General features: G+C 44.2%; 2 protein-coding genes and 2 pseudogenes across 2 annotated transcripts; 3 read left to right on the forward strand and 1 right to left on the reverse strand.

Moving 5' to 3' along the window:
• Nucleotides 1-301: 301 nt before the first annotated feature.
• Nucleotides 302-4,910, forward strand: LOC113017992 (E3 ubiquitin-protein ligase TRIM21-like; annotated as a pseudogene).
• Nucleotides 4,911-7,357: 2,447 nt separating this feature from the next.
• On the reverse strand, nucleotides 7,358-9,160 carry LOC113017940 (CST complex subunit CTC1-like). The gene is made up of 5 exons (XM_026161034.1): nucleotides 8,998-9,160; nucleotides 8,762-8,924; nucleotides 8,504-8,559; nucleotides 8,241-8,397; nucleotides 7,358-7,540 (listed from the first exon to the last, which is right to left on the reverse strand). The coding sequence occupies exons 1-5, from the start codon at nucleotides 9,129-9,131 to the stop codon at nucleotides 7,358-7,360; spliced, it is 693 nt and encodes a 230-aa protein (XP_026016819.1). The 5' UTR covers nucleotides 9,132-9,160.
• Nucleotides 9,161-13,928: 4,768 nt separating this feature from the next.
• On the forward strand, nucleotides 13,929-14,832 carry LOC113017941 (uncharacterized; annotated as a pseudogene).
• A 3,480-nt stretch (nucleotides 14,833-18,312) lies between these two features.
• On the forward strand, nucleotides 18,313-21,364 carry LOC113017927 (uncharacterized). The gene is made up of 7 exons (XM_026161025.1): nucleotides 18,313-18,343; nucleotides 19,411-19,452; nucleotides 19,532-19,798; nucleotides 19,879-20,118; nucleotides 20,202-20,389; nucleotides 20,964-21,078; nucleotides 21,344-21,364. Exons 1-7 carry the CDS (start codon nucleotides 18,313-18,315, stop codon nucleotides 21,346-21,348), a joined length of 888 nt encoding a protein of 295 aa, XP_026016810.1. The 3' UTR covers nucleotides 21,349-21,364.
• The last annotated feature ends 3,667 nt before the right edge of the window (nucleotides 21,365-25,031 follow it).

Raw genomic sequence — 25,031 nt, forward strand, 5'->3', positions numbered from 1 at the left:
GAGTAAAGAAGTTGAATTAGTACTTGGAGTATTTTTAACAGTAGTACTTCTACTTCAGTACAGACTGTGTGTACTTTTACCACCTGTGTCTGAGACCTCCTTCAGGGTCCACCTGAAGCGCTCAGTCTCCTGTGGAAAAAGGAAATCCAGGTGAGTTTCTCCTGATCACCTGAGGCCGTCATTACTGTGTGAACCCACACACCACTCCTCACTCCTCCCACCCGCTGCACACAGTCACTGAGTACAGACCGGCTGATTCCTGTAAAGGGAGAGGCAAGAAGAGGCGGAGCAACACCTGAAAAACAAGAAGCTCAACGTCATTTTGCAGAAGTGAAAGTGTGAGAGAGCAGCAGCAGAGCTGCAGTCGAGTCCTGTTTGTCTCTAAAAGAAGATTCACTGGAGTCCATCAGGTTCCTCTCAGCAACAGTGGTGAGTGCAGCTGATCACACTTCCTGCTTCTACACAAATCTTCACTCTGTTCACTTCATCAGGGTCTAGAGCGCCACCTCATTTCTCCATGGTGCCACTTAGGCTACGTCCACACTCGCCCGGATAGATTTGAAAACAGCGCTCCGCGTCCACACTGGTGTTTTCAGTCGTTTTCACAGAGTTGTGCGTCCACATTAAGACGGCTGAAAACGCTTACGTTCCAGTCCTGCGCATGCGTGAAACGCAAGACGATTCGACCGGTCTCATTTCTGTCTGCCGCTGATTCACTTTCCGGCTGTTTGAAACGTCGCAGCAGAGGTGGAGGAAAAGCACCGAGTTTTAAAATGGACTAACAATGAGGTGGAGTTGTTGCTGCGAGTAACACAAAAGTACAAAGTTGCAAAAGCGAGAGAGAATTAAAGAATTTGAAGAAAAGCTCTGTGGAGCATGTGCAGACTGATATTCATCTTTAATAGGACTATCAAAACTGCTGCTGTATAATGCTCTCCACTATCTTTGTTTAATTGGTCACATGCCTGCATCACATGACTAACATGCATCATTGTTTTAGAAAGTCTCTGTTTTCACTGTTCACTGTGACACAAACGCACCGTCTCCAAATTATTTACTTTCCGGCTGTTTGAATCGTCGCAGCAGAGGTGAGCAGCGTGATAGGAGTGGATGTAGCTGTGGGTAATGAGAAAAGATGAAAAGAACGATTGATAACTTTTTCGTTAAGGCCGGTGCTCTGACACAGAGCCATCAACCTCTCAGTGTCTAACACTGGTCTGCAGACGGCATCAGATAATGAGCCACATTAGATGGACTCTGAGCCCACTGACAGTAAAAGGGTGAAGTGTAGACATTTGGAAGAGAGCGGCCTGACCAGTTTCTCTGACTATGATACTGTAAAGCTGACAACATGATGCATTTACTGTGGTGAGTGTGCAAAGACCATGGCAGGTGTTGTGCCAAGGTAGGGATCCCCAACAGGATCTGTTTCCCTGCGTCAGGAACATCGGCTGGGCAGGGAAAGCGGACCCAACGCACTCCGCCTCCATCACGACCAACTAGACGTGGAAGGAGTGATGTTTTAGTGACAACATGAAAGATGAGTGTGACCGTTCAGTTTGTGGGTTACAACAGAAAATGATACATTTATTGTTCTCGTGTGTTATCGGACGGGATCATTTTAACAAACCGAGGACATTTCCTGATAATTATCTGTATCCTCCTGTAACTTTACTGTTTAAAGAGCTAAAACCTCCAACATTTCAGGATCAATAAGTCCTTATAAGACGTGTTTGTGAGCTAAAAATCAAGAATGTGGGATACTGTTTGTCTGTGTCAACCAAACAACTTCACATCTTTGTAACGACTGTTAAAAAGATGTTCATCCTGTTGATCCTGTTCATCTGGACGCTGCACTGTACAGCAGACACGACGTTGTTCAGTTTGTGTTTCAGATGAACCAGTTTGTGTCTGAGTGTGTTGCTGGGTCTCCACCAGTTACTCTGACAACTGAAGGTTCAAGATTTTTATTTTGACATTTGCACACAGGACCAACAGTCCATGCACAGTGGAATACTTGTGCAGAGCTTTCCAAGTCAAATCACACTTTAACAATATAAAGACAGAAAAAGCAGAAGGATAGAAATGAAGTCCGGAGTAGGGTAGTCGTACTATTTTCTATATACAAAGAAAAAGAAGAAAATGTACAGAGAGTGTGTAGTTCTCTACCTCTTATCGCACTCACAGTGTTGCACATTTGTTCCACAGATCTGTTTCACAAGTCTGTTGTGAGTGTATTGCCCGATGGTCAGTGAACCGATGATACATTCAAAGTGAGGTTAAGTAGTGCTGTGTTATTTTAAGTGTTCAGTGTGTTTTTGTTTGCCGTCAGTCTGACAGTTGTGGGGAAGAAGCTGTTGAAGAATCGTGTTCTGTGTGTGATGCTGCTGTCCGCTCTGTTGTGTCTGAGATTGTATGTGCAGCTTTGTATGTGCAGGTCCATGGATGCAAGTGTTGTTCCCATAATCCTCTCTGCAGACTTTCTGACTCTGCAGAGCCTTCCTCTCTGTCTGTGTAGTGTTTCCATACCAGACAGTGATGCCTGCGGTGAGGATGCTGTCTATCAGTCCTCTGCAGGCCTGGGTGAGAGGGTGGTGGTTCATGCCAGCTTTCCTGAGCAGCCGAATGAAATAAAGCCTTTGCTGGGCTTTTTTCACAGTTGCTGTAGTGTTGAGAGTCCAGCTCAGGTCTGATGTAACCTGCAGTCCCAGGAATCTGTGGCTGTTTGCCCTCTCCACCTCCGTCCCTTTGACGATAAGATGCTGCAGGGGAGGGAGTTCTTCCAAAAGTGCAGTATTCATTCCTTGGTCCGTGTTGAGGATGAGGTGAAGAAGCTTCTGTGATGAAAAGAAACTTAAAGAAGTCCAGACGCTTTTCTCTCCAAGCTCCTCAGACTACTGACGCTTGTTTCTCTCTTTTTAAAATGAAATTTAAAGTGAATTTTGAATCAAATGTTTCTCTTCTTTCTCCCTCAGAGTGCAGACATGTCTGCTGCCAGCAATCTGCGATCTGAGATCAGTTTCTGTGCTCCATCTGTCGGATGTGTTCACTGATCCAGTCTCTACACCATGTGGACACAACTTCTGCAAAACCTGCATCAGTCAGCACTGGGACATGAGTCAGAGCTGTCAGTGTCCCATGTGTAAAGAGACTTTCTACACTCGACCTCAGCTGAAGATCAACACCTTCATCTCTGAGATGGTTGCTCAGTTCAGACGTGAAGCTCAGCAGAAAGCCAGCAGCAGCAGCTCAGAGCAACAAGCTGCCAAAACCAGGAGAAGTTCCCTGTGACGTCTGCACTGGAACCAGACTGAAGGCCCTGAAGTCCTGCCTGGTGTGTCAGACCTCCTACTGTCAGACTCACCTGGAGCCTCATCTGACACTGAAACGTCTGAAAAGACATCAGCTGGTTGATGCTGTGGAGAACCTGGAAGGCAGGATGTGCACGAAGCACGATAAACGATAAACTCCTGGAGCTGTTCGTAAGACCGACCAGACATGTGTCTGCATGCTCTGCTCTGTTTTAGACCACAAGAACCACGAGTTTGTTCCTCTGAGAGAAGAATATGAAGGAAAGAAGGCAGAGCTGGAGAAGACAGAGGCTGAGATTCAGCAGATGATCCAGAAGAGACGACTGAAGATTCAGGAGATCACAGAGTTGGTGAAGATGAGTAAAGATGCTGCAGACAGACAGAAAGCAGAAGGTGTTCAGGTCCTCACGGCTCTGATGGAGTCTGTTGAGAGACGCCTGAAGGAGCTCATGAAGGAGATGAAGACAAACAGGAAGCTACAGAGAAACAGGCTGAAGGTCTCATCAAAGATCTGGAACAGGAAATCTCTGAGCTGATGGAGAGAAGCTCTGAGGTGGAGCAGCTCTCACGCTGTGAAGACCACCTCCACCTCCTCCAAAGCTTCTCCTCCCTGAAAGCTCCACCCACAAGGACTGGACAGAGGTCAGAGTTCATCCACCATCATATGAGGGGACTGTGGGGAGAGCTGTGGCTCAGCTGGAGGAGACAGTCTGGAAACCCATGAAGAAGAAGCTGTTTGAGGCTGAGCTGCAGAGGGTGCAGCAGCATGAGGTGGATGTGACTCTGGATCCTGATACAGCAAATCCCTGGCTCATCCTGTCTGATGATGGAAAACAAGTGTACTGTGGTGATGTGAGGAAGAAACTTTCAGACAACCCAGAGAGATTTTCTCACTGTGTTTGTGTTTTAGGAGAGCAGAGTTTCTCTTCAGGCAGATTTTACTTTGAGGTTCAGGTTAAAGGAAAAACTAAATGGACTTTAGGAGTGGCCACAGAGTCGATCAACAGAAGGGAAAAATCACAGCGAGTCCACAGGATGGTTTCTGGACTGTAGGGCTGAGAAATGGAAATGAGTACAGTGCTGCTGGTCCTTCAGTCCCCCTCTGTCTTCATCCTGGTCCTGAGAAGGTGGGGGTGTTTGTGGATTATGAGGAGGGTCTGGTCTCCTTTTATGATGTAGGTGCTGCAGCTCTGATCTACTCCTTTACTGGCTGCTCCTTCACTCACAAACTCCACCCATACTTCAATCCCTGTAACAATGATGGAGGTGAAAACTCTGCACCTCTGATCATCTGTCCTGTCAATAACATTAATCGATCCCTTTCATTGGAAGAATTGCTTGATTTCTATTCTGATTCTGATTGAAGGGAACAAATGAACATATTGAGTGTAAATCCTCTACAGTCTCCATGTTTCTATAGAATCTGATCATCAGGACTCTGATTCACACTTTGATTCTCATGGAGTTTGATTTGAACAGAAGAAAAGTTGAATCAGGAAATGTTCCCACTGATGGAGACTCGAGCTGAAGAGCAAATATCAGAGAACAAATGTCCAAAAGCTTCATTTCCAATAAAGTTTGTTCAATGCTTTGAGTGAATCCAGACTCATGTGTGGCTGTTATACGGAGCATCAGAGTCCAGCTGAGTTATGTTGGATACAAACTGCTTATTTTGGCTCTGTGAGGAGTTTTGTTCACTGAAAACTGATGAGACGGATAATATTCAAAGAACTCTGTAGAGATTCATGCATCCATGTTCTCCACCTGCAGGTGTGGAGGAGAAAGGTGGAGCACAGACTGCTGCATCCTTCCAGTCACATCATTTTGATGATTATATTTGCATGTTGTGATGATTTGGGTTAAAGACAAACAGAGTTGAACGGCTGCAGTCACAGCATGAAGACGATGCTGAAGCTGAGCTGTCAGTGAACATGTTTCACTGTGATTTGATTTGAAGAATAGAAAGTGTGTGTGGCTGCTGACAGCTGCAGTCTCTGCTAGTCTGCATAACACACACACAACTTTCCCCCTGAGGCAACGATGCAGCAACAACACAAAGAACAGCTGCAGACACACACACACACACTGTTAAAGAACACTTTACTGTTTAAGGCAGAATTCCTCAGTAACAATGATTTGAGTCTACTGTGTCTACTGTGGTTTCCAACATACAATCTACTGAAACATGTTTTTCTTTCTGCCGTACAAACTATTTGATCACAACATCTTTGCTTTTTTCCTCCAATCGTTTATTCTGATTATTTTATTTAGTTTAACTAAGAAAAGCTTAAAATTTAACTCTTAACCTGATTTAAACGTTTAATTTCTCATTAACTCAGACTTTTAATTTATTTCCTTGTTTAATGTATTATTTCTTTATCCTTGTTTAAGTTTTGCCGATCCTTTCTGTGTAACCTGTTTAATCTGACCTTTGACCCTTTAATTTTAACTTAACAGTACTCTTGTTTTGACCTTTGACCTCTTTATTCCTTATAACCAAATAAACCCTTTTATCTGATATTTTCACCTTATTGATTGATTATATATATCTATCATATTTTCTCACCTTACCTTATTTTGACCTTTGACCTATGTCCTTGTTAGCCTTGATCTTCCTTCATCAAAGGTGAAATTTCTTTCACCTTTGAACTTAAAGCTTAAATCAAACCTTTGTTAAAAGCTTCTTACCAACTTGTATTCCAACTCTCTGCATTAAACACGTATCTTATCATATAAACACTGGATCACTGAGAGAACTTTAGGCAGAACCAAATGAAGCAGCTGACCTCGTCAAACTCACAGCGACAGTAACTGACAGTGAATTATTTTAATCTTCTTCATTGTATTTGTTAGAAACATTTATTTTCCTTTAATTGGACTTTGGTTAAGTTCAATCCGATGTATTAACCGACCTTTGAGGTGAAGTGCAGCTGCGAAGAACGCTACGGCAGGCAATGAGGTGCGTTTAATGTCGCTCTGTTAATTTGAGCGTCCATAAATTGAATGTCTTATTTTTTCTTACTTTATTATTGCTAATTTATTGGAGAATTTGGCCATTTAATAAGATAGATTTTATGTTGTTGGTGGTAAAAGATCTGGATGGATGGTTTTACTTTATTCTGTGTTTCTATTTTTCAGTTTTACTTTTCAAGACTTGGTGAATTGCCTTTTTCTACTTTTTGTTTAGTTTTGTTAAAATTAGCAGCAGTGAGAAGTGTTGTTGTCGGTCTTGAATATATTTGATGTAGCCCACACTGTTAAGGTAAGTGTCATGTTTTTAGTTGTTAGTCTGATGAAGAATCTTTTATTTTTCTCCAAAAGTTGATTGTGTTTATCTGGACATAGTGTTTTTCAGGTCCAGCTGAATGCAGGTTTCCCCCAGTCTTATACGTGTCAGGAGCATCAGCACAGCTGAAATGCATTTTTCCTAAGCACTGCGTCTCTGTGGCTTTTAAACCCCAAAACACGCTAAAACAAAAATGGGTCCACCCCAAGGATGGGGTCCCCCGGTGTAGTTTCCACTGTGACAGACTGTAGGCTTCCTCAGAGTGAGGCTGAGAGCGGCAGGCCCAGCTGGAGTCTGACCCGTGTCACACAGTGGAGGTCAAACCTTCTGTGCCACAAACACCAGATTAACCAGTTTCACTCATCATCCTTCTACTGTCAGATTTTACTGGTGCAGGTTTGATGAATCACCATCTGAGAACGTCTCTGATGTGGGCGCCACTCACAGGGATCACTTCCTGTAGAAGGGTCACATGACCTGTTATAGGCCCCTTTGTGATGATGACAGCGACGCCCCTTTCGTGTGAGGTTAAACCCAGAGAGCTTCGTGTGACCTCTGACCCCTGATCACCAGCGTTAGGGTCAGTGAATGTGAGATACCATGTGACAGGAGGAACAATAAGTTTTATTTGTACGAACACGTAGAACAGATGAAGTCAGAACGAAGCAGGTGGAGCTCAGTCAGGGTGGAGGTGCAGACAGGTGAGCTGAAGGGGAGGAGCCAGTCTGGTCAGGAACTTCTGTCTCCTCAGTGAACCTCCTCACCTCTGAAACACACACACACGACTCTGAAGGTTGCAGTCAGGGTGGTAGGGTGGGTTATCTTCTGGTCTCTGGTTGGTGTGTTTCCTGCAGGTGAGGCTGAGCAGCCGAATCATGACATCGCTGCTGCACAGACACAACAGGAAGTGGAGGAGGAAGTCGTCAGCGTCCCCGTCACACACCTGAGACAGACACAGAGGTTATGTCTCTGCAGACTCACGGCTCGGCCCTGTGGAAACGTCCTGCAGGACGCCTGTTTCTCTCTGTGGTGGCCCCCCCACAGCGTCCCCACCGTGCTTCACTGTGTGGACGCTGTTCTTTGGGTTGTAGCTGCATCTTCTTCTCGTTTCACCTCCTCTGACCACAGGACGTTTCAGTCTGCAGGTCTTCGTCCTCAGCAGTGTGGCTGAAGGTGTCTGCAGACGTGGAGCTCTGTGAGCTCACAGTGCGTCCCTGTGCAGCCTGTAGAGTCTTTGAAGTCTTTGCTCTGACAGGCTTGTTCTGTGCTGGGCGGCTCTTTGACTTTCTTCAGGTTTCCCTTCCTGACACTCTGATAACCTCAGATATCCACAACGTGAATCCTCACAAACATCTTTTTCTCTCTTTTCACTCAAACCTTCTGACGTTTTCACACCGACTGTAAATATGAAGAAAACCCTCAGTTTGACGCCACGCCCCCAAACCAGTTTCAGCAGTAAAGTGTGAGCAGACGGAGCTGTTACCAGGATGTAAACAGGATGTGCCCTTTCACAGTTAAAGCCTCAGGAATAAAAACATGACCCGATCTTAAATTTTTAAAGATAAAATAAAGTTTAAAGACGACGATGAGCACGTGACTCACCTGTGACAGGTTAACATACACACCTGACAGGTGCTACTGACCTGGCTCTGCCCACGAGGGAAGACTCTGATGTGACCTCTGACCCTGAGTGCTCTCTGAAGCCCCTCCCACTGAGCATCAGCCAATCCCAGCAGAGCAGGAACCAGAGCAGCTGAGAAGCAGACGTGAGCCTCACCTGTCCCGTCATCGATCACCAGCCTGATCGAAGAGCAGAGCGACATGGTTTGATCATGTGACTGTCACCTGACTCATCCAGGTGATTAACACGTATCAGCAGGTGAGCTCAACAGGAAGCTGCTCTTACTTTGCTTTGGACTGAAACACTGACGAGGTCGAGTGACACTGAGAGCTGCTGCAGCCCTGAGAGAGAGAGAGCAACAGGTAAACACACACACCTGAAATCGTGAGCAGTTTCCTCCAAAACGACACTTGACTTACTGCACCAACACTAACACGCCACCAACACGCTAACAACACATGAAGCACTCTGAGTACTTTCACTGCACCTGAGAAACTGCAACTAAACACATCCTGTACACACTGTGTGTATTTTATGCAGTCCCTGTGTGTACACGCTGCCACACAGCGAGCAGCTCCACTGCAGTTGCAGGAACAGGAAACACACCACGTGACCTTTGACCTGTCCCACAGCGCACCTCTGCTTGCTGCTCAGAGCCCACTCACCCAGGTGCATGATGGGAGCAGGAGGAGGAGGCTGGGCCGAGCTGATAGAAACCAAACAAACAAATAAACAACAGCACGACAAACACGTGAACCAGACTTTACCTGTAAACTTACCTGGTGTCTCCCAGGGAGACCACAGTTATGGAGCTGACAGGTAAGTACGTGCAGTACACACTTCCTGTCCTGAAACACACACACAGGTAAACCGCACAGGTACGTAACCATCGGCGTGACTTTGTATTGAACATTGGGGGGTCAAGATCTCTGTCTAAATAAATAAATCTGGCTACATTTCCAGATGATTAAACAACTATTTTGCTGGTAACACCTGAAACGAGTAAAGAAAACCAGCAGCCTATTAATGCAAGATAATCCATAACTTTATTGGTGGTGACATTGTTGGAAATGAGTCCAAATAAAGAGTCCAAACTTTTATAAGCCTGTCTATGGCTACGTTCACACTGCAGGCGAAAGCGCATCAAATCTGATTTTTTTGACCCTATGCGACCCATATCCGATCATGCTATGACAGTGTGAACGGCGCAAATCCGATATTTTCAAATCCGATCTGGGTCACTTTCGTATGTGGTACTGAATCCGATACATATCCGATGTTTTAGAAAGCGACTGCTGTTTGAACGGTCAAGTCGCATTAAATCCGCCTTTTACGTCACCGACACAAGACTGAAGCCAATTATCAGCGCCAGAGAAGCGCCCGAGAAGACATCGCGAACGCTTCCTGGCCATCCAGTGTAGATGTCAGTGAAACTGTTGGGAAGACAATGTGAACATTTTATTTGTACTGTAATCTGCAGATTCTGACAGAAATCTGCAGCTATCATTTGAAGCACCGCTCCTCTCTTAAACGGCAATAAGGATCATTATTAGGTTATTTACATTATTATGTAAATAACAAAATAACTTAAAGCAAAAATTGGGAAACGAAGTCCGAAGTCTGCATATTAAGGGCCATCAGTCAAACAATACTGTTGCTCTGGGTCTAAACAGAGCTCGTTGTGTGTGACAGCTTCTTTTGCGCATGCGGGCTGCTTTGAGCGTTCACACTAGAGCGCGTTTGCTGTCGCATTTTATTTGTAGTGTGAACGAGCAGACAAAAAAATCGGATTTGATCAAAAAATCGGAATTGAGCATTAAGACCTGCAGTGTGAACGTAGCCTATGTGTGTCTCACCTGGACAGTCTCCTCTGGACACCAGACAACAGCAGAGTGTTACCCGGCAACAGGCCAGGTGGGTAGGGGGTGTGGCTTAAGTCCAGGTACACCTGCAGACTCCTCCCAGCTTGGTCACAAAGAGTGAGACGCACACCTGCGCACACACGTTCAGCTAACAGTCAGACCAGGGGTCCGTTCTTTGTACCTCGCTACGTAAATTAGCTGGATTAGATTGTTGACGATTTCACGTGATCCTGGATCGTTCGGTTCTCCGAAGCTCATCCGGGACTTGCTGTCATAGCAACAGATCCGTAAGCGTAAACCTGCTCGGGAGCAGGCTTACTTTATGTAAACAGGATTAGATCACAGCCACTCAGGTATGTCCGCTTCATGTATACGAAAGCAACGGTGAAATATACTCACTCAAATGAGCAATCCTATTTATCCATATTGTATATTCTGTATCTATATATGTGTATATGTGGTGTATTTATGCTTATATCCTTACTCTTATTCCCCTTAATGTATCTGTAACATGCAACTTCTTTCGGTGCTTTGCTACTGGAAACTGAATTTCCTGGAGGAACCCACCCGAGGGATTAATAAAGTTTCATCTAATCTAATCTAATCTAATCTACTTGGGTTTTCTTCCTGCAGCCCTCATGTTTACTCAAGGTTTAGTTCTGTCTTCATGCTGATTTTCTTGTTCAGTCGTGTCTCATGTTGCAGTTTGTCAATCCTGTCCCTGTGCTCTGTGTTCCCTCTGTTCAGTATCAAGTCTATGCCTCATGTGTTTCCTGTTTTATTTTGATAGTCCCTGTCCTGTGTGCAGTGTGCTTGGTTTTGCTTCCCTTCTGTCATTAGGCCTGATTTGTCCCAGATGTGTTACCACCTATTCCCCATCTTCTCGTAGTTCTGCTTGTGTATTTAAGCCCTGTGTTTCTCTGTTAGTTGTTGTGTTGTACCCTCACTGTTGATAGGTTTGTAGCTTGAATCTATCCGCTGGAACGTTGAAGACAATATAATTACACTGCAAAGCAAGACACAAGTAGGCAAGCTTCTTCGTGTTTCTCGTGCACAGGGGCACCGTTCCTTCGCTTGACCCCAGTTGCTCTCGTCTGTTCTCCCGTACCACTGTTCTTTTATTGAGGTTACATGAATATGCATAAGTTCATTAACATATGATGTCTACATACACACAAGAGTAACCCTTGCCTGTGTGTGTGTGTGTGTGTGCGTGTGTTGTGTGTGGTGTGTTGTGCGTGTGGTGTGTGTGATGTGTGCGTGTGGCTGTGTGTGGACTGCTTGATCAAAAGGGGTCAAAACATCCTTGGGTCAGGAAGAGGGTAGCCTCACCCCTCAACCCTAGATGGTTCATCCTAGATAAACACGGTGAGGGAGTCCTGCAGTTCATCTAAACAAAGAGCACTTAGACTAGAACAGACGCAACTACGTTTAATCCTACCATAAAACCAATAAGACACGGTATGACCTCTCATGCCCTGCCAAAGTGCTGATCTAATACACACAAAGTTTGCAGACGTATCTAAGGATCAAAAAACCTCTACCATCTACCAAACTAATACCAAAACTCTAAAGCATAATAAGTAAATTATTTCTAAGCATAAATGACAATCAACAATAGAAATCTAACAACTGTTACCTGTGTTTTGTTCTTATGTGCTTCTGGTTAATGTTCTGGTTTGCTCTTTCCTGGTTTGATTTTCTAGTTTCCCGGGTTCTAGTTTGGGCTTAAGTTTTGAGTTTCTAGTTTTGTTTTCTTCTATTTCTATTTGAATGTTCTCCAGCAATAAAGCTGCCACTTTTAGTTAATCATTCTGTCTCTGAGTCCTGCGTTTGGGTCCTACATCCTGCCTGCCACCTCAACACCTTTAATTTTACAGCTTCTTAGTTATTATAAAGTGCTGCAACTCATAATGTTTTCTAAGATAGTAAAACCAGATTTAAACCGACTACTTCTACAAAGATGGAGCTAAAGTGATGATATACATTTAGTGTTTGGACTTGGACACATACAGTCTGTTTTTCCTTATAACTACATGTGAGTTCAATTAACATTTGTAGGAAAAGGGAATTTGTTTTTTAAAAGGATTATAGATTCGGACCTGAATTACCCAACGGAACATCTCATTCACTGATGTTTGCTGGAGGAAGCTGCTCTGCCTCTTTGTGATGCAGCAGCGTGACGTACTGAAGACTGTTAACGGGGAAGTGCTGAAGCTGAAGGCGTCTCTCTGCTGCTCAGACTGACGTTCAGTCGTCATCCAGACAACATGAAGACTGCACCGGTCTCTCTGCTCCTCGGTGAGTCAAACACTAAAATCATCGATTTATTTATCACAGCTCCAACAAACAATATGGCAGGGAAAACAACCTTTCAGCAGTTACAAGCTTGCAGCTACTGACTTTAAAGTTCATGTAAAAATTCTGAAAAGTTTCGTCAAGGCGAGAGGAAACAGTTCATTCTCCTTCTTATGTCTTTCTGGTTTCATTTGATTGGTGGCTGTGAAGTAGGGCAGGAACCAAGAAGTTGATGTTAATGTTGAATAATGGAGCTCACACTTTTAACTGAAATGTATGAAGAGTGATAGAAAATGGTTTCAAACATGCATGATGAAAGTTTTTCGGTTTAAATCGATCTCATCATCACTGCAAACCTCTCAGAGGTTCAGACTCTCAGCAGTTTAACCTGGAGTCCTGCAGGAAAGTCACCATATAGTCTGGACTAAGTCAGCGATTAAACCTTCTGCCCAGCTAAGTGTCAGTAACATGAAGACCAAAAGAACAAAAGAGACTTGACCTCTTTTCATCAAACATCTCTTCAGTCAGGAAACCACAGCCTCTGACTGCATGAAGCACAGGGTCCTCTGACTGCGTCCCCTCTTTTATCTAGTCTTCACTTCCTCTATTCACAGCCAATTTTCCATTAAGAGGACTGAGTGTATTCAAACAACCACAGACGGTTTTGACTGTTAAAGTTCCCATTCCCGTTGACATGATGACCTTTAAACAGCAGCAGTGTGGGACTGAAACAGGCCGCAAATCTGAAAATGAAAACTGTGCTTTTGAAGGGTGGCTTGTTAGTCCCACACTTTCGTCTCTGCACATGAATGAAAGCTCATCCATGCACAGTTCCTTCTCCATTGTTTACAATGCTGTGCACTGTGATGTTTACCGTTGATTGCCATCTGATCAAAAAATGTATAGAAAACAGGAAAAGACAGGCTAACCTGCGTTGCTGTCTCGGTGGTATTTTATAACTTCCTGTTCCTGTTACAGTGCACGGTGGTGTTTGTGTAGTTTAATCTGCGTGGCTCACAGATCTGGCAAAAATACAGACCTTCCATAATTAAGTAGAAGTACAAATACTAGTGTTCAAAAATACTCCAGTAAAAGATGAAGTACTGATTCAACTTATTAACTCAAGTTAAAGTAAAAAAAAAAAGTACAGACTATGAAATGTACTCAAAGTAAGAAAGTACAAAGTAGTAGCAGTAAAACCCTGGCTGATTGTGACCCACACCCATTACCACACCTTGGCTCAGTGATTAGGTAGAGGATCATCAGGGGGTCCATTGTCCCTCTCAGGGGGAAACTCCCACAGAGCTTAAATGTGGGTCTCTTCACCGTTTGATCCTAGAACTGAAGAAACTTCTCAGATGAGAGGTGAAACGTCTTCAAGCAACTTAAGAAGTCCACACGCTTTTCTTTCCAAGCTCCTTGGGTTGTGGCAGATACTTCAGGAGATTAAAAAGTTTCCTGAGAGAAAAAAAAAACTGTGCAGCCTCAGTCCTTTCTTTAAATGATCTCTGACCTTCAGTGACCTCTGACCTCCTGTTGCAGGTGTGCGTGTGCTGCTGCTGTCTGCACTGACTGTTTGTGCAGGTGAGTAGATGAAGTGCACCATGGTCCAGGACAAACACTGAGTGTAAACACTGATAGAAACTGTCCGTCTGTCCTCCAGTCTCTCTGAGCGTCAGTCCAAACCTTCAGCAGTTCTTCACAGCAGCCCCAGTGTCTCTGACATGTGAAGGTCAGCTGGGCTCTGATGGATGGACGGTGAAGAGGACACAGGAAGTGGGACTGAGTCATGTGGAGCAGGTGGGCGGGGCTTCGGGAGGTTAAATGGTTCATCCTGTTTGCTTGATAAGCAAAGCGAGCCAATCAGTGGAGTTTACTGGTGTGAAGGTGAAGCTGGAGAGAAGAGTGAAGAAGTCAACATCACTGTATCAGGTAATGAAGTCGTTCATTTCATCAGACTAACAGCAGACTGTTATACCACCTCTACATCAGTCTGTGGGTCTTTTCTTCAGATAAACATGTGATCCTGGAGATCCCTGCACTTCCTGTGAGGACAGGAAGTGATGTCACGCTACGCTGTAAAAAGAAAATTGGTGGCACAGCTGCAGCTTATTTCTACTTTAATGGACGTCCTGTTGGACCTAAATCAGAGCACATAATCACCATTAACGTGCAGCAGTCTGATGAAGGTCTCTACTGGTGTTCTACTGATGAGTTTGGATCATCTCCTCAGAGCTTTCTGAGGGTCAGAGGTCAGAACACTGACATCACTTCCTGTTTAAAGCAAACCTGCTGAGCTTATAATAAATTCAATGACCCAGTTTTATCATCTCTCCTGCAGATGTCTATGACACCACCACCATTTCACCAAGTGCACCAAACCACCACCACCAACAACTACCAATCTCAATTCCCCTCCTTCTACATCGTCCTCCTCCATCATCTCACCTGTAGCTGCTCTGGGTTCTCTGGGTCTTCTAGATCTTATTCTGTTTGCAGCGTTGCTGTTTTGGAACAAAAAAAAAGGTATAAAGTGTGTCAAACCCCCCAGAGCTCATTAGATTAAACATTTTACATGGAAAAATAAATTTTCCTTAATAATTATGTAATTATAAACTATAATTCAATTATAAACTGTCCCCATTCACATTGTTAGCAGAGAACTTATCTTACATGAAAAATATAGAGACACTTTTATTGATAAAGTATAAGACCCCGATCCTTGGGGTGGAACAATTTTTGGCGCAGCATGTTTTGGGGTTTAAATTCCACAGAGACCCAGTGTTTAGAAAAAATGCATCTTCAACTGCTCCGATACTCCTGTCACAACAGTATCACTACAGGTTTTGACAAAAGTCCAGCTGGAATTAGTGATGGGATTTCCAGCTCTTTTTAGAGAACCGGCTCTTCCGGCTCCCAAGCGGCTCTTCGGGTTGTTTTGTTGCTTTAATTAAAAATGGTCCGGGGCTCCAGGGTCCGGGGGGAAGCAGGGATTAATCCCCATACATGCTTTCAGTGGGTTCCAAACACACACACACTCTCTCGGGTCCAGGGCAGATCTATATACACACAGAGAAAGACGTCCAGGTTAGGGATAGTCTCCAAACTCACAGATACAGGTTCAGGTCCGCCGTCATAAATAGTGCTCCAAATCAGCTGGGATCGGCTGCAGGTGTGACGGTGAGCACAGGTGCGTGGGCCAGGGGCGGGGCCAGTAATGAGCACCGCCCCAGCAGAGGAGAGAGAGCGCAAAGGAAACAAAACAAACAAAACATGTTGCCAAACACAGAGTGAGCCAGCGAGGCACGAGGACCACGACACAAAGCACGTGCCAAACTCCAAAACACATTTCTAGCTTTAACTGAACTTCAAAGCAGAGCAGATCACTTAAATTACACAATTGAAAGCATGAAAGCATGTGTGTATTGTTTGTGTATTATACACAAACACTCATATATAGTCAAATAATTGAAAAAATATGTTCATTTACCTGTTACTACCACACACCAAAGAGTCAAAGAGTCGGCTCTGAGAGTTTCCTTCGCGACCGACACATCACTAGCTGGGATAACCACATTTACTCAGGGCCTTCTTGATGTGATGTTCCTCCTGGCCGCTGTGTCTGTGGGGATGGTGTTCGCTCTGTGTTGTAGCGTCCTGATGACTCCCAGTTTGTGCTCCATGCTGGCAGACGTCTTCGGTTTAGAATCTTTTATTATTTGTCTCGTGTTTAAATCCTCGTCTTTCTCATTCCTGCAGAAAGGACGCTGTCATCAAGTCTGAGTCAAGTCACCTATCAGGATATGAACTTCAGACAGTCAGCCAATAAAATTACAGATACACACTCACATGTTGTTTTCTCCAGTCCGAGGACACTGCAGGTACACATTCAGCTGTTATCCAACAAGTTATTGCTTCACAAAATATGATTATGACCCTTTGTCCACTGTGGGTCCTTGTGATAATTTCTTTGCTCCTCTATTCTTCTTGTCTTTCCATCTCCTGGATTCTCTTTTAACCATCTACTCATTCTCGTTCTCTTGTGCATCAGGGCTGAGTTATTGATGGAGTTTCCCAGATCAAATTTAAAGGAGGATGGGAAGAAGAGGATTTTCTCTCTGCCAGTCCCGTCAGCTCCCTGCTAAGATTTAGAGCTTGTCCTGTTTTTCAGTATGAAGGCCCTGCTCATCTGTTTTTCTTGCCATTGCTTAAAAAGTGTACATTCTGCATCCAAATGTCCAGCTGCCTTCAACTTTGATGTTTGTCTTGGCCAAAAATAAGCCTTCAGTTTATTCCTTTGTTTAAATAAAAATCTCTTGCTGATAAACTGAACCCTGGCTGTGGCGTCAGAGTAGCGCTATATAAGTGCTACATAAGAACCAGTCCTTCTACCATTTACTAAAAGCAGGCTTTTGCCAGGGCTGCAAAGGGATTTGTAAAGAATGAGTTTTTAGTGTACTATGCTTCAGGCAGTTGTTGCATGGAAGTGGCTGTTACTGAAAGTCCAGCACAGACCTGTAGTGACAGCCAGTGATTGGCATTTTGAAATGATAATAATAGCATAATGATTTAAAATTCCAGGTTCCTAATGAAGGTCTTGCAGATAAACAGTAACACATTCTATAATTTATTATTAATAAATAATAAACAGGTGGAGCCGGTAGCTCAGCATGTTTGATTTGGCAGTTTTGCACTAGATGAGCTTCCTGAGGCAACTCAAACGGGATCTGTGTTTCCAGGTGGAACTGAACAACAACCTCTCCATTGGAGCCAATAATAAAAACATGAATAACAATAAGCTTTATTTGGGGCTCTGATCTGAGGATGTAACATCATTTGTAATGTGGGTCTCAACAAGCTCAAGGAACGCTTTAAAAGTAGCCATTAATATGGTAAAATCACAGGTAGCCAGATTTCCTGATGTTGTATCTCCAATAACAGGTCACGGCATTTCGCTCTCGAGGCATCCAGTGCCCTCCCTGCAGTCCCAAAAGGTTGATTCGGTTCATCTTGACGCACACCTGTGTGCACTTATATTCAAAAGGTTTTTCCGTGTAAAGATCTGATAGTGGGTGTGGGGAGCCATAGATTCTGCCCCCCCAAGGACCACCGGATGGGCGGATGCTCCACCCTCTTTGAAAGAGCTGAGGAGATGCCTATATGGGATGTCACCCAGCAGCCACAGTGCAGAAGTCAGAGAGGGCCGGCAGCCAGCTGCACCAGAGCAGACCGAGGCCCGAGGTTTGAGGGCCCTCCACCCCCCAAAGTAGCCTGACGGAGTCACGGATGCCAGGCCCTGCCAAGCAGCCGCCGGGAGTGAGCCAGTATGTGAGACCTGACTTGACACATAGACATAGACAAACATGCACACACAGACACAAACATACACCACCCTCATACACACATATACAAATATTCAGCACTCACCCAGTGTGGAGACAAGCAAAAATGAACCCACACTCCCCAAACACACTCTGAACCCCAAGTCCATTTCTTTTAGGGGAGAAATGTTTGATTTTGGGGTGGGGGTAAATTTCATGATACATGATCACGTGTCATATATTTTTAGATGTTTGGCTCCTCCCACGGGATGGTGTGCATCTTTCTCTGCTTTCTCTGAGATGTGAGTATGGATATGTGTGTGTTGACTGTTGAGGCAGGTGGATGCTGCTGATTGCTGGTTTGAAAGAGTTCCTAAGTGTTGATTGGATGATTGGATGTACAGCAGCTTCTTAAACCCCAGCTCACAGCCACCTCCGCCCTCTACTTCCCTCCTCTGTACCAAATAAGGAGCTAGCTTTGATCCAAATCAGCTAACTGCGCATCACCAGCTCTTCCTCGTCCTCGCTGTCCAGAAGCAGCAGCGTGATGATCTTGACAGGGAAGTGGTGAAGCTGAAGGTGTCACTCTGCTGCCAGTCGTCGTCCCGACAACATGAAGACTTCATCTGTGTCTCTGCTCCTCGGTGAGTCAAACGCTGAAATCCTTCACTCACTCATAGCGTTCATTTATCTTATAACACAGTAACAGAGTGTGTGCTGGATGCTCTCACTGACTGACTCTAAAATGAAATCTCTTCAGGTCTGTCCAAAGTCTGAAGTTACGTTTATGCGAGAAGAAGAGTTCACTCTTCTTCTTTAGTGTTTTTGTTGTTTTAAAGTTCAGATCCATCGTGTGTTCTGGACTCAGAGAGTTGGACCTTCATATCCAGTTTGTTGTCTTTAACATGTTGACTTGTAGAGAAGTCAGGCAACCTCTTTTTTTTATCGAAGATCAATTTTCATTCAGGAAACCACAGCTGCTAGCTGCAGGTACCACATGCTCCTCTGGTCTGTTATGTAGTCTTCACTTCCACTATAGAGAGCAAACTTTCCTTCATGTGGACTCTAATGAAAGGACTGGAGACTGTTTTTTGTCATTTACCTTACTTTTGTGTATTTTGTTTTCTCATGATGAGCTTCAAACAGAAGCAAACTGGGACTCAAACCTGTGAATAAAGATCAATGAAGCAGCTTCTCCAGGTTTTTATTCAGCAGCTAATGCTGAATAAACAACTAACCCTTATCCCATGGCTTTGGTTTATAAGTTCTGACTGTTTAATCCTGAGAATGCTTTTCTTGCCTGCTGTACCCCTTACTCCTTTTATTCCCCATTGCCCATCCACCCCAAACTGCTGAGTCTTCATGAAGCCTGAGTGGGGAGCAGTTTCTCTTCTGCTTCCAATAATCAACAATTCCCCAAAATCTGCTTAGTTTGGGAAATGTTTAGGTGCAGGGTGTTGGATTGTCAAAACAGATATGACGCCCACCTCATTCAGACCAAGTGTACCAACATAGTTTCGTCAGCATGTGTTAAAACTGAGCTGGCGCTTTGTGTGATGTTTATAAGTCTAAATGTACTTTTAAAACCTAAACAGAACCTTCAAAGCGAATTAAAGGTCTCCCCCCTTTAATGTGATGTTTTTGGAACAAGACCAGATTGAAACAGGTTCCTGCCCTCTGACCTTCAGTGACCTCTGACCTCCTGTTGCAGGTGTGTGTGTGCTGCTGCTGTCTGCACTGACTGTTTGTGCAGGTGAGTAGATGAAGTGCACCATGGTCCAGGACAAACACTGAGTGTAAACACTGATAGAAACTGTCCGTCTGTCCTCCAGTCTCTCTGAGCGTCAGTCCAAACCTTCAGCAGTTCTTCACAGCAGCCTCAGTGTCTCTGACATGTGACGGTCAGCTGGGCTCTGATGGATGGACGGTGAAGAGGGACACAGGAAGTGGGACTGAGTCATGTGGAGCAGGTGGGCGGGGCTTTGGGAGGATAAATGGTCCATCCTGTGTTTTTGATGAGTTCAGCCCAGTCAGTGGAGTTTACTGGTGTGAAGGTGAAGCTGGAGAGAAGAGTGAAGAAGTCAACATCACTGTATCAGGTAATGAAGTCATTCATGTCATCAGACTAACAGCAGACTGTTATACCACCTCTACATCACTCTGTGGGTCTTTTCCTCAGATAAAGAAGTGATCCTGGAGATCCCTGCACTTCCTGTGAGGACAGGAAGTGATGTCACTCTACGCTGTAAAAACAAAATTGGTGGCACAGTCGCAGCTTATTTCTACTTTAATGGACGTCCTGTTGGACCTACATCAGAGCACATAATCACCATCAACGTGCAGCAGTCTGATGAAGGTCTCTACTGGTGTTCTACTGATGAGTTTGGATCATCTCCTCAGAGCTTTCTGAGGGTCAGAGGTCAGAACACTGTTTCCTCTTAAAGCTTAAACCTGTTGAGCTGATAACAAACTGAATGACCCAGCTTCATATCTTTCCTGCAGATTCTACTAAACCAACACCACCAACAACAAAAACATCAGCAAACATCCATATCTCCTGTTCTCCTCCTCCTCTTCCTAATCCCTCCTTCATCATCCCAGTCATAGTTACTTTAGGTTCTCTAGTCCTTGTGGTTCTGGTTTTGGTTCTAGTTCAGCTTCTTTGGAAGAAACACACAGGTATGATATCTGTCTGACCCACCTGGGCTCTTTTGGTTCAAGCAGCAAATTAAAATATTTTGAAATTTCACTTGAGAAAATCTGAGGGACTTTCCTGTCTGCATTTATTTTGTAGAGCACTGGGTCCCAACATCTTTAGACTGATGCGTTCCCATGGCCCAATTGAAAAGTTTTAAAAGTTCTGGAAGTGGGTCCATAAAAATGAAAAGTATTACTGATATAAACTTGGCTTATCTCTCATTCAAAGTCACGTCCAGACAGCTTCCATCAGGGTTTCAATTTTAGGATCGCTCCCTAGAAATTAGATTCAGACTAAAACCCCACAGACACAAACACCAGTTTGGGTTGTTTTTCCCGATTGGCTGTCACTTGTTAAGGTGGTATGATACGGGAACAGTGTTCTGTGGTCTCATCACTCTGATGCTGCCATCATGGCTCTGCTTAATCCATAATCAACCAGTCTTTGCTCCTGAATCCTGTACCTGTAACATCAGACTGTCTATGACGGTCTTCTAAACATCCTACAGCAGTGAAGTGATCACCAACGTTCATTCACATCACATCATTTCTGCAGGGAGACACCAGCCAGCCTCTACAAATGATGTCACATATGCCGAGGTCACCATTAGAGAGTCAGCCAATAAGATGTCAGTCATCCAACCAGAAGTGATTTACTCCAGCCTGAGCATAAACACTACAGGTACACATTCTAGCAGGTGACATAAATGAGCGATAAAAGCAAGAGAAATTGAGAGTTGAAGAAGATGAGACTTTTTTTCTCCTCTTCATGCTGCCATGTGTATTTGACCTCTGTCTCTAAATTAATCTGAAAGCTTCTTGTTCTGGACAAATTTAAATGTAAACCCATTTTCTAAAAATTTTAAATTTAAAAAATGTGTAAATAAACAAAGAATACAAAGATTTGTAAATCTTATATTTTATTAACAACACAATACCAAATACAGGTTAAAAGAAGAGAAAACCAAGTGGTACCAAAGACCAACAGCTGGAGGAGGAACACTTTCAGAAATGACTGTCAATGAACACAGTTCACCACACCACCTATTCCAGGAGCGCAGCTTCATAGTAGGAGAGTCAGGTGCTGAACTGGCCTGCCTGCAGTCCTGATCTTTCATCAATGAAAACATCTGGAGCATCATTGTGACGGAGTTACACCGTCCCGAGCCGCCGACAGCTGATCTGGGCGCATACACGCACCACCACCATTAGTTTTACAATTACCGTGGCTGCGCGGCTTTTCAGCGACCGGGCAGATAAACAAAAAGGGGTGAGAGGTATATTTTGAGCAGCGCAGAGGGTGGCCAACATATTTTCCCACTTACCTTCAATAAAGCCGGTCGCGGAGACTCGCTATGATCGCCGATTATACGGGGGTTATGCAAGCCGATGGTATGGTGTTCCGGGGTTTAAATAGTGGGTTCGCGCGCGCTTGAAGGGTCACGTGAACTGCATTATTCTTTTGGTTTGTTTGGTGTTATTGTGAAACACTGTAGGCTGCCTGGAAGTGGCCATAAATGTCTGTATATACATATATGTATTGTAGGACTACAGCAGGAAATAAGCTGAGGGGGAAAGACGGTTTGATAAAAGAAATAATAAAGAGATGACTATTACGCCTAGTGGGAGGGGCTATGGGGTATAAGAGAAGGCGGTCAGGGCCCACCTGTTGTCTTTTTTCCAGTGAGCTGTTACAGAGAGGGTAACATGCAGACTGTGTTTTGGTATATAGATGTTTGTTTGTGCTGACTTAAGTCATTTCTATTTTCTTTGTAAATAACTTTTTGTGCACCTGGGAGGCCGGCAAAATAAATAAATTATCCACACTGAATGCTTTCCAACTACGCCTGTATTTGTTCGGGAGAAGTTTAGGAGAGGACCCCGCGACAATCATGAAACCAGAAGCAGGACAAAGAAGAGCCAGGACTGCTGGGCGGCTAAAACCCTCCATCAGACACGGATGGAGCAACATCCCACTCCCAAAAAGTCCAAAAAGCTGCTGTCCTCAGTTCACAGACATTTCCAGAATGATGTTAAAAGGCGAGGCTGTACAGGAGCATTACAAAATTACACTTCTGCTATGTGTTTGGTTTTCTGTCTTTGAGAGAATATGAGACTTGAAAATCATTGGATTCTGTTTTTATTTGTTTTAAACAGCATCACTACTTTGAGGTCGTAACATGTGGTCATGGAAAAAATATTTTTACCTCAAATATATCAAAAGTTTTGAAAGTGGGACAGGAACCCAGGATCCACAGCAGGTCTGCAGCTCTGTCGCTAGTTTCCTGTTTTACAGTTAACGTTGTCACTGGTTTCCACTAAACCTTTACTGTGGTCTCTGTGGTCGAGTCACTGTTTGAAAAATGGGACAGTGATAGTGTCAGACAGCCGTGGCACTGATCCTGCAGCTTCAACAGATCGCTGCACTGGAAGAATGTGATTGGTACATAGTGTGAGTCAATTCAGGTTAGTATGAACGTCCTAACTAAGAATGATGATGATGAGTAGAAGGAAGAAGACGACCCACAACCTCCCTCCTCAAATGCCTGTCTCCTCAAGGTCCGCTTTGTTTCACTCAGCAGTTCCACCTCAACAACGCCGTGTGGTTCAGTCAAATTTTCCCGTATCAGTTATAGTTTCCCTGCTTTCTTTCTTTCTGGTTGTTTCTGCCCTCCCGTGACCATCCTAGAGCCTGTCTCTCTGCCTATTCCTGCTCACAGAGAGGCTTGTACCCTGCCTTCCCTGCACCCTTTCCAGTTCCCTGAATGGTGGTCGCTGTGGTCCAGTCAGTCCCAGTTGCCTAGAGCAGCTAGGGCTCCGCTTGTCCCTGCAACCATATCAGTTCCTCAGGTAGCAACAGCTAGTGTCCAGCCGTCACCTGCTCCCAGCGTGAGGCCCCAGTCCACCTTTGTGGATGCTACAGTCCTGTAGCATGCGCTGGGCCCCAGATCTGCCCCTGACCTCGGCCTTGGAGATAAGCATGCAGAGGTGTTTGGGGTGCAAAGGATGGGAACGAAGATTCTAAACAGTCTGTTATCATGGAGAAAGGTCTTGTTGTCCAGCTCCAGCCTTGAGGCCACAGCTGGCGCCAATGTGGTAGGCGCATGAGATGGTAGTGATTTTCCTTTAGTGCAAAAACTGCATGCCAATTTTACAGTTGCTCTAGATGTCCGTCACTGGTCTCTCAATCTCCAAGATGTTATTACTATTATTATTATCATGTTATTACTATTACTAAGCTCTTTTTAGCGGCTGTTTGACCACAAACAGCTGGTGCAGCTTTGCTAGATTAACCCAATGATTTAAAATCATGGTTGACATTAAATATTTTGCATGTAAATGATCAAAGAACGTAGATTTTACGATTTGAGCCCCGTCATTATCTTTAGGGTGACCTTAGCCGTTTGGAAAACTCCAGAACTTCCTGATTAAAAAATTAGCAAGTGATTTCTTTCATGGCAGTTTTTCATTTGTGAAACAAATCAATTCCGTTGTAAAAGCCAACTTCTTCCAGCTCAGGGCAAAAAATAAGAACATTTTGTAATCTGCTGACTTTAGAAAGTTTATTCATGCATTTATTTAATCCAGGCTTGATTACTGTGATAGTCTTTATTTTGGTATCAGCCAGGCTCTGCTCTCTCATCTTCAGCTTGTTCAGAATGCTGAATCCCAGTGGGATAAGGTAGAGATTTCCTGTCCTCTGTTGATTTCCCCTCCACGATATTCATTGATCTTAATGCTCCTTGCTGCTGCATTTATGGCTGTCCATGAAGGATTCGCGAGACCCATCCTTCAAATCTGGGGAGACAGAGGACGCATTTGTGGGCCACATTTGGAGGAGCCTTCAAATATGAACAACCTTCATCGCCTCACTGTGACGTATTCGGCCTACAAATACGGCCTCTGAATTTGGCAACAGCCAAAGACTATGTGACTGTAACATTAAATTAACAGTGTCTTTAAATGACCTTTGACCTTTAGTGACCTCTGACCTTCAGTGACCTCTGACCTCCTGTTGCCAGGTGTGTGTGTGCTGCTGCGTCTGCACTGCAGGTGAGTTGATGAAGTGAACCATGGTCCAGGACAAACACTGAGTGTAAACACTGAAGTGCTTCACTCATCTGTCACAGATAGACACACTAACAGAGTGTGAGCTCTCACTGACTGACTCTAAAATCCAATCTGTTCAGGTCTGTCCACAGTTTCATGTGTTGTTTAGGCGACAGGAAGAGTTTCACTCATCTTCTTTTTGTGTTTTGGTTTTATTTGATATTTGTTTGTCATGTTGTGAAGAGGAAATCAAGTAGAGATGTTTTCAGTTTCTGTAACATGATGGTTTGTATAGATATCAGCCAACAATCATCAGATATCAGCGTTTCACTCAGGAAACCACAGCTGCTAGCTGCATGTACTAAATGTTTGTCTGACCGGCCTTTGTTGTATAGTCTTCACTTCCTCTTCTGTTTACAAATTTTCCATCATGTCACTGAGTCAAATTTAATTTCTCTCAGAGTTTGTATGCTTTGTTACTTTCTGATGATGAGCTTCAAATATGAGCAAAGTGAGACTCAAACAGGACGTAAACCTGCAAATAGAATCCATGAAACAGCTTTTTCACACTGTTCATCCCACAGC

This window comes from Astatotilapia calliptera, unplaced genomic scaffold, assembly GCF_900246225.1.
Source record: "Astatotilapia calliptera unplaced genomic scaffold, fAstCal1.2 U_scaffold_3, whole genome shotgun sequence".
Lineage (NCBI taxonomy): Eukaryota > Metazoa > Chordata > Actinopteri > Cichliformes > Cichlidae > Astatotilapia > Astatotilapia calliptera.

Coding starts and splice junctions, on each gene's coding strand:
- LOC113017927 (XM_026161025.1), top strand. CDS start 18,313: ATGAAGACTTCATCTGTGTCTCTGCTCCTCG. Junction 19,799..19,878: donor AGTCAACATCACTGTATCAG/GTAATGAAGTCA, acceptor TCTTTTCCTCAG/ATAAAGAAGTGATCCTGGAG. Junction 20,119..20,201: donor GAGCTTTCTGAGGGTCAGAG/GTCAGAACACTG, acceptor TCTTTCCTGCAG/ATTCTACTAAACCAACACCA.
- LOC113017940 (XM_026161034.1), bottom strand. CDS start 9,131: ATGTTCAATACAAAGTCACGCCGATGGTTACGTACCTGTGCGGTTTAC. Junction 8,925..8,997: donor GTCTCCCTGGGAGACACCAG/GTAAGTTTACAG, acceptor GGTTTCTATCAG/CTCGGCCCAGCCTCCTCCTC. Junction 7,541..8,240: donor TCCCTCGTGGGCAGAGCCAG/GTCAGTAGCACC, acceptor TGTCTGTCTCAG/GTGTGTGACGGGGACGCTGA.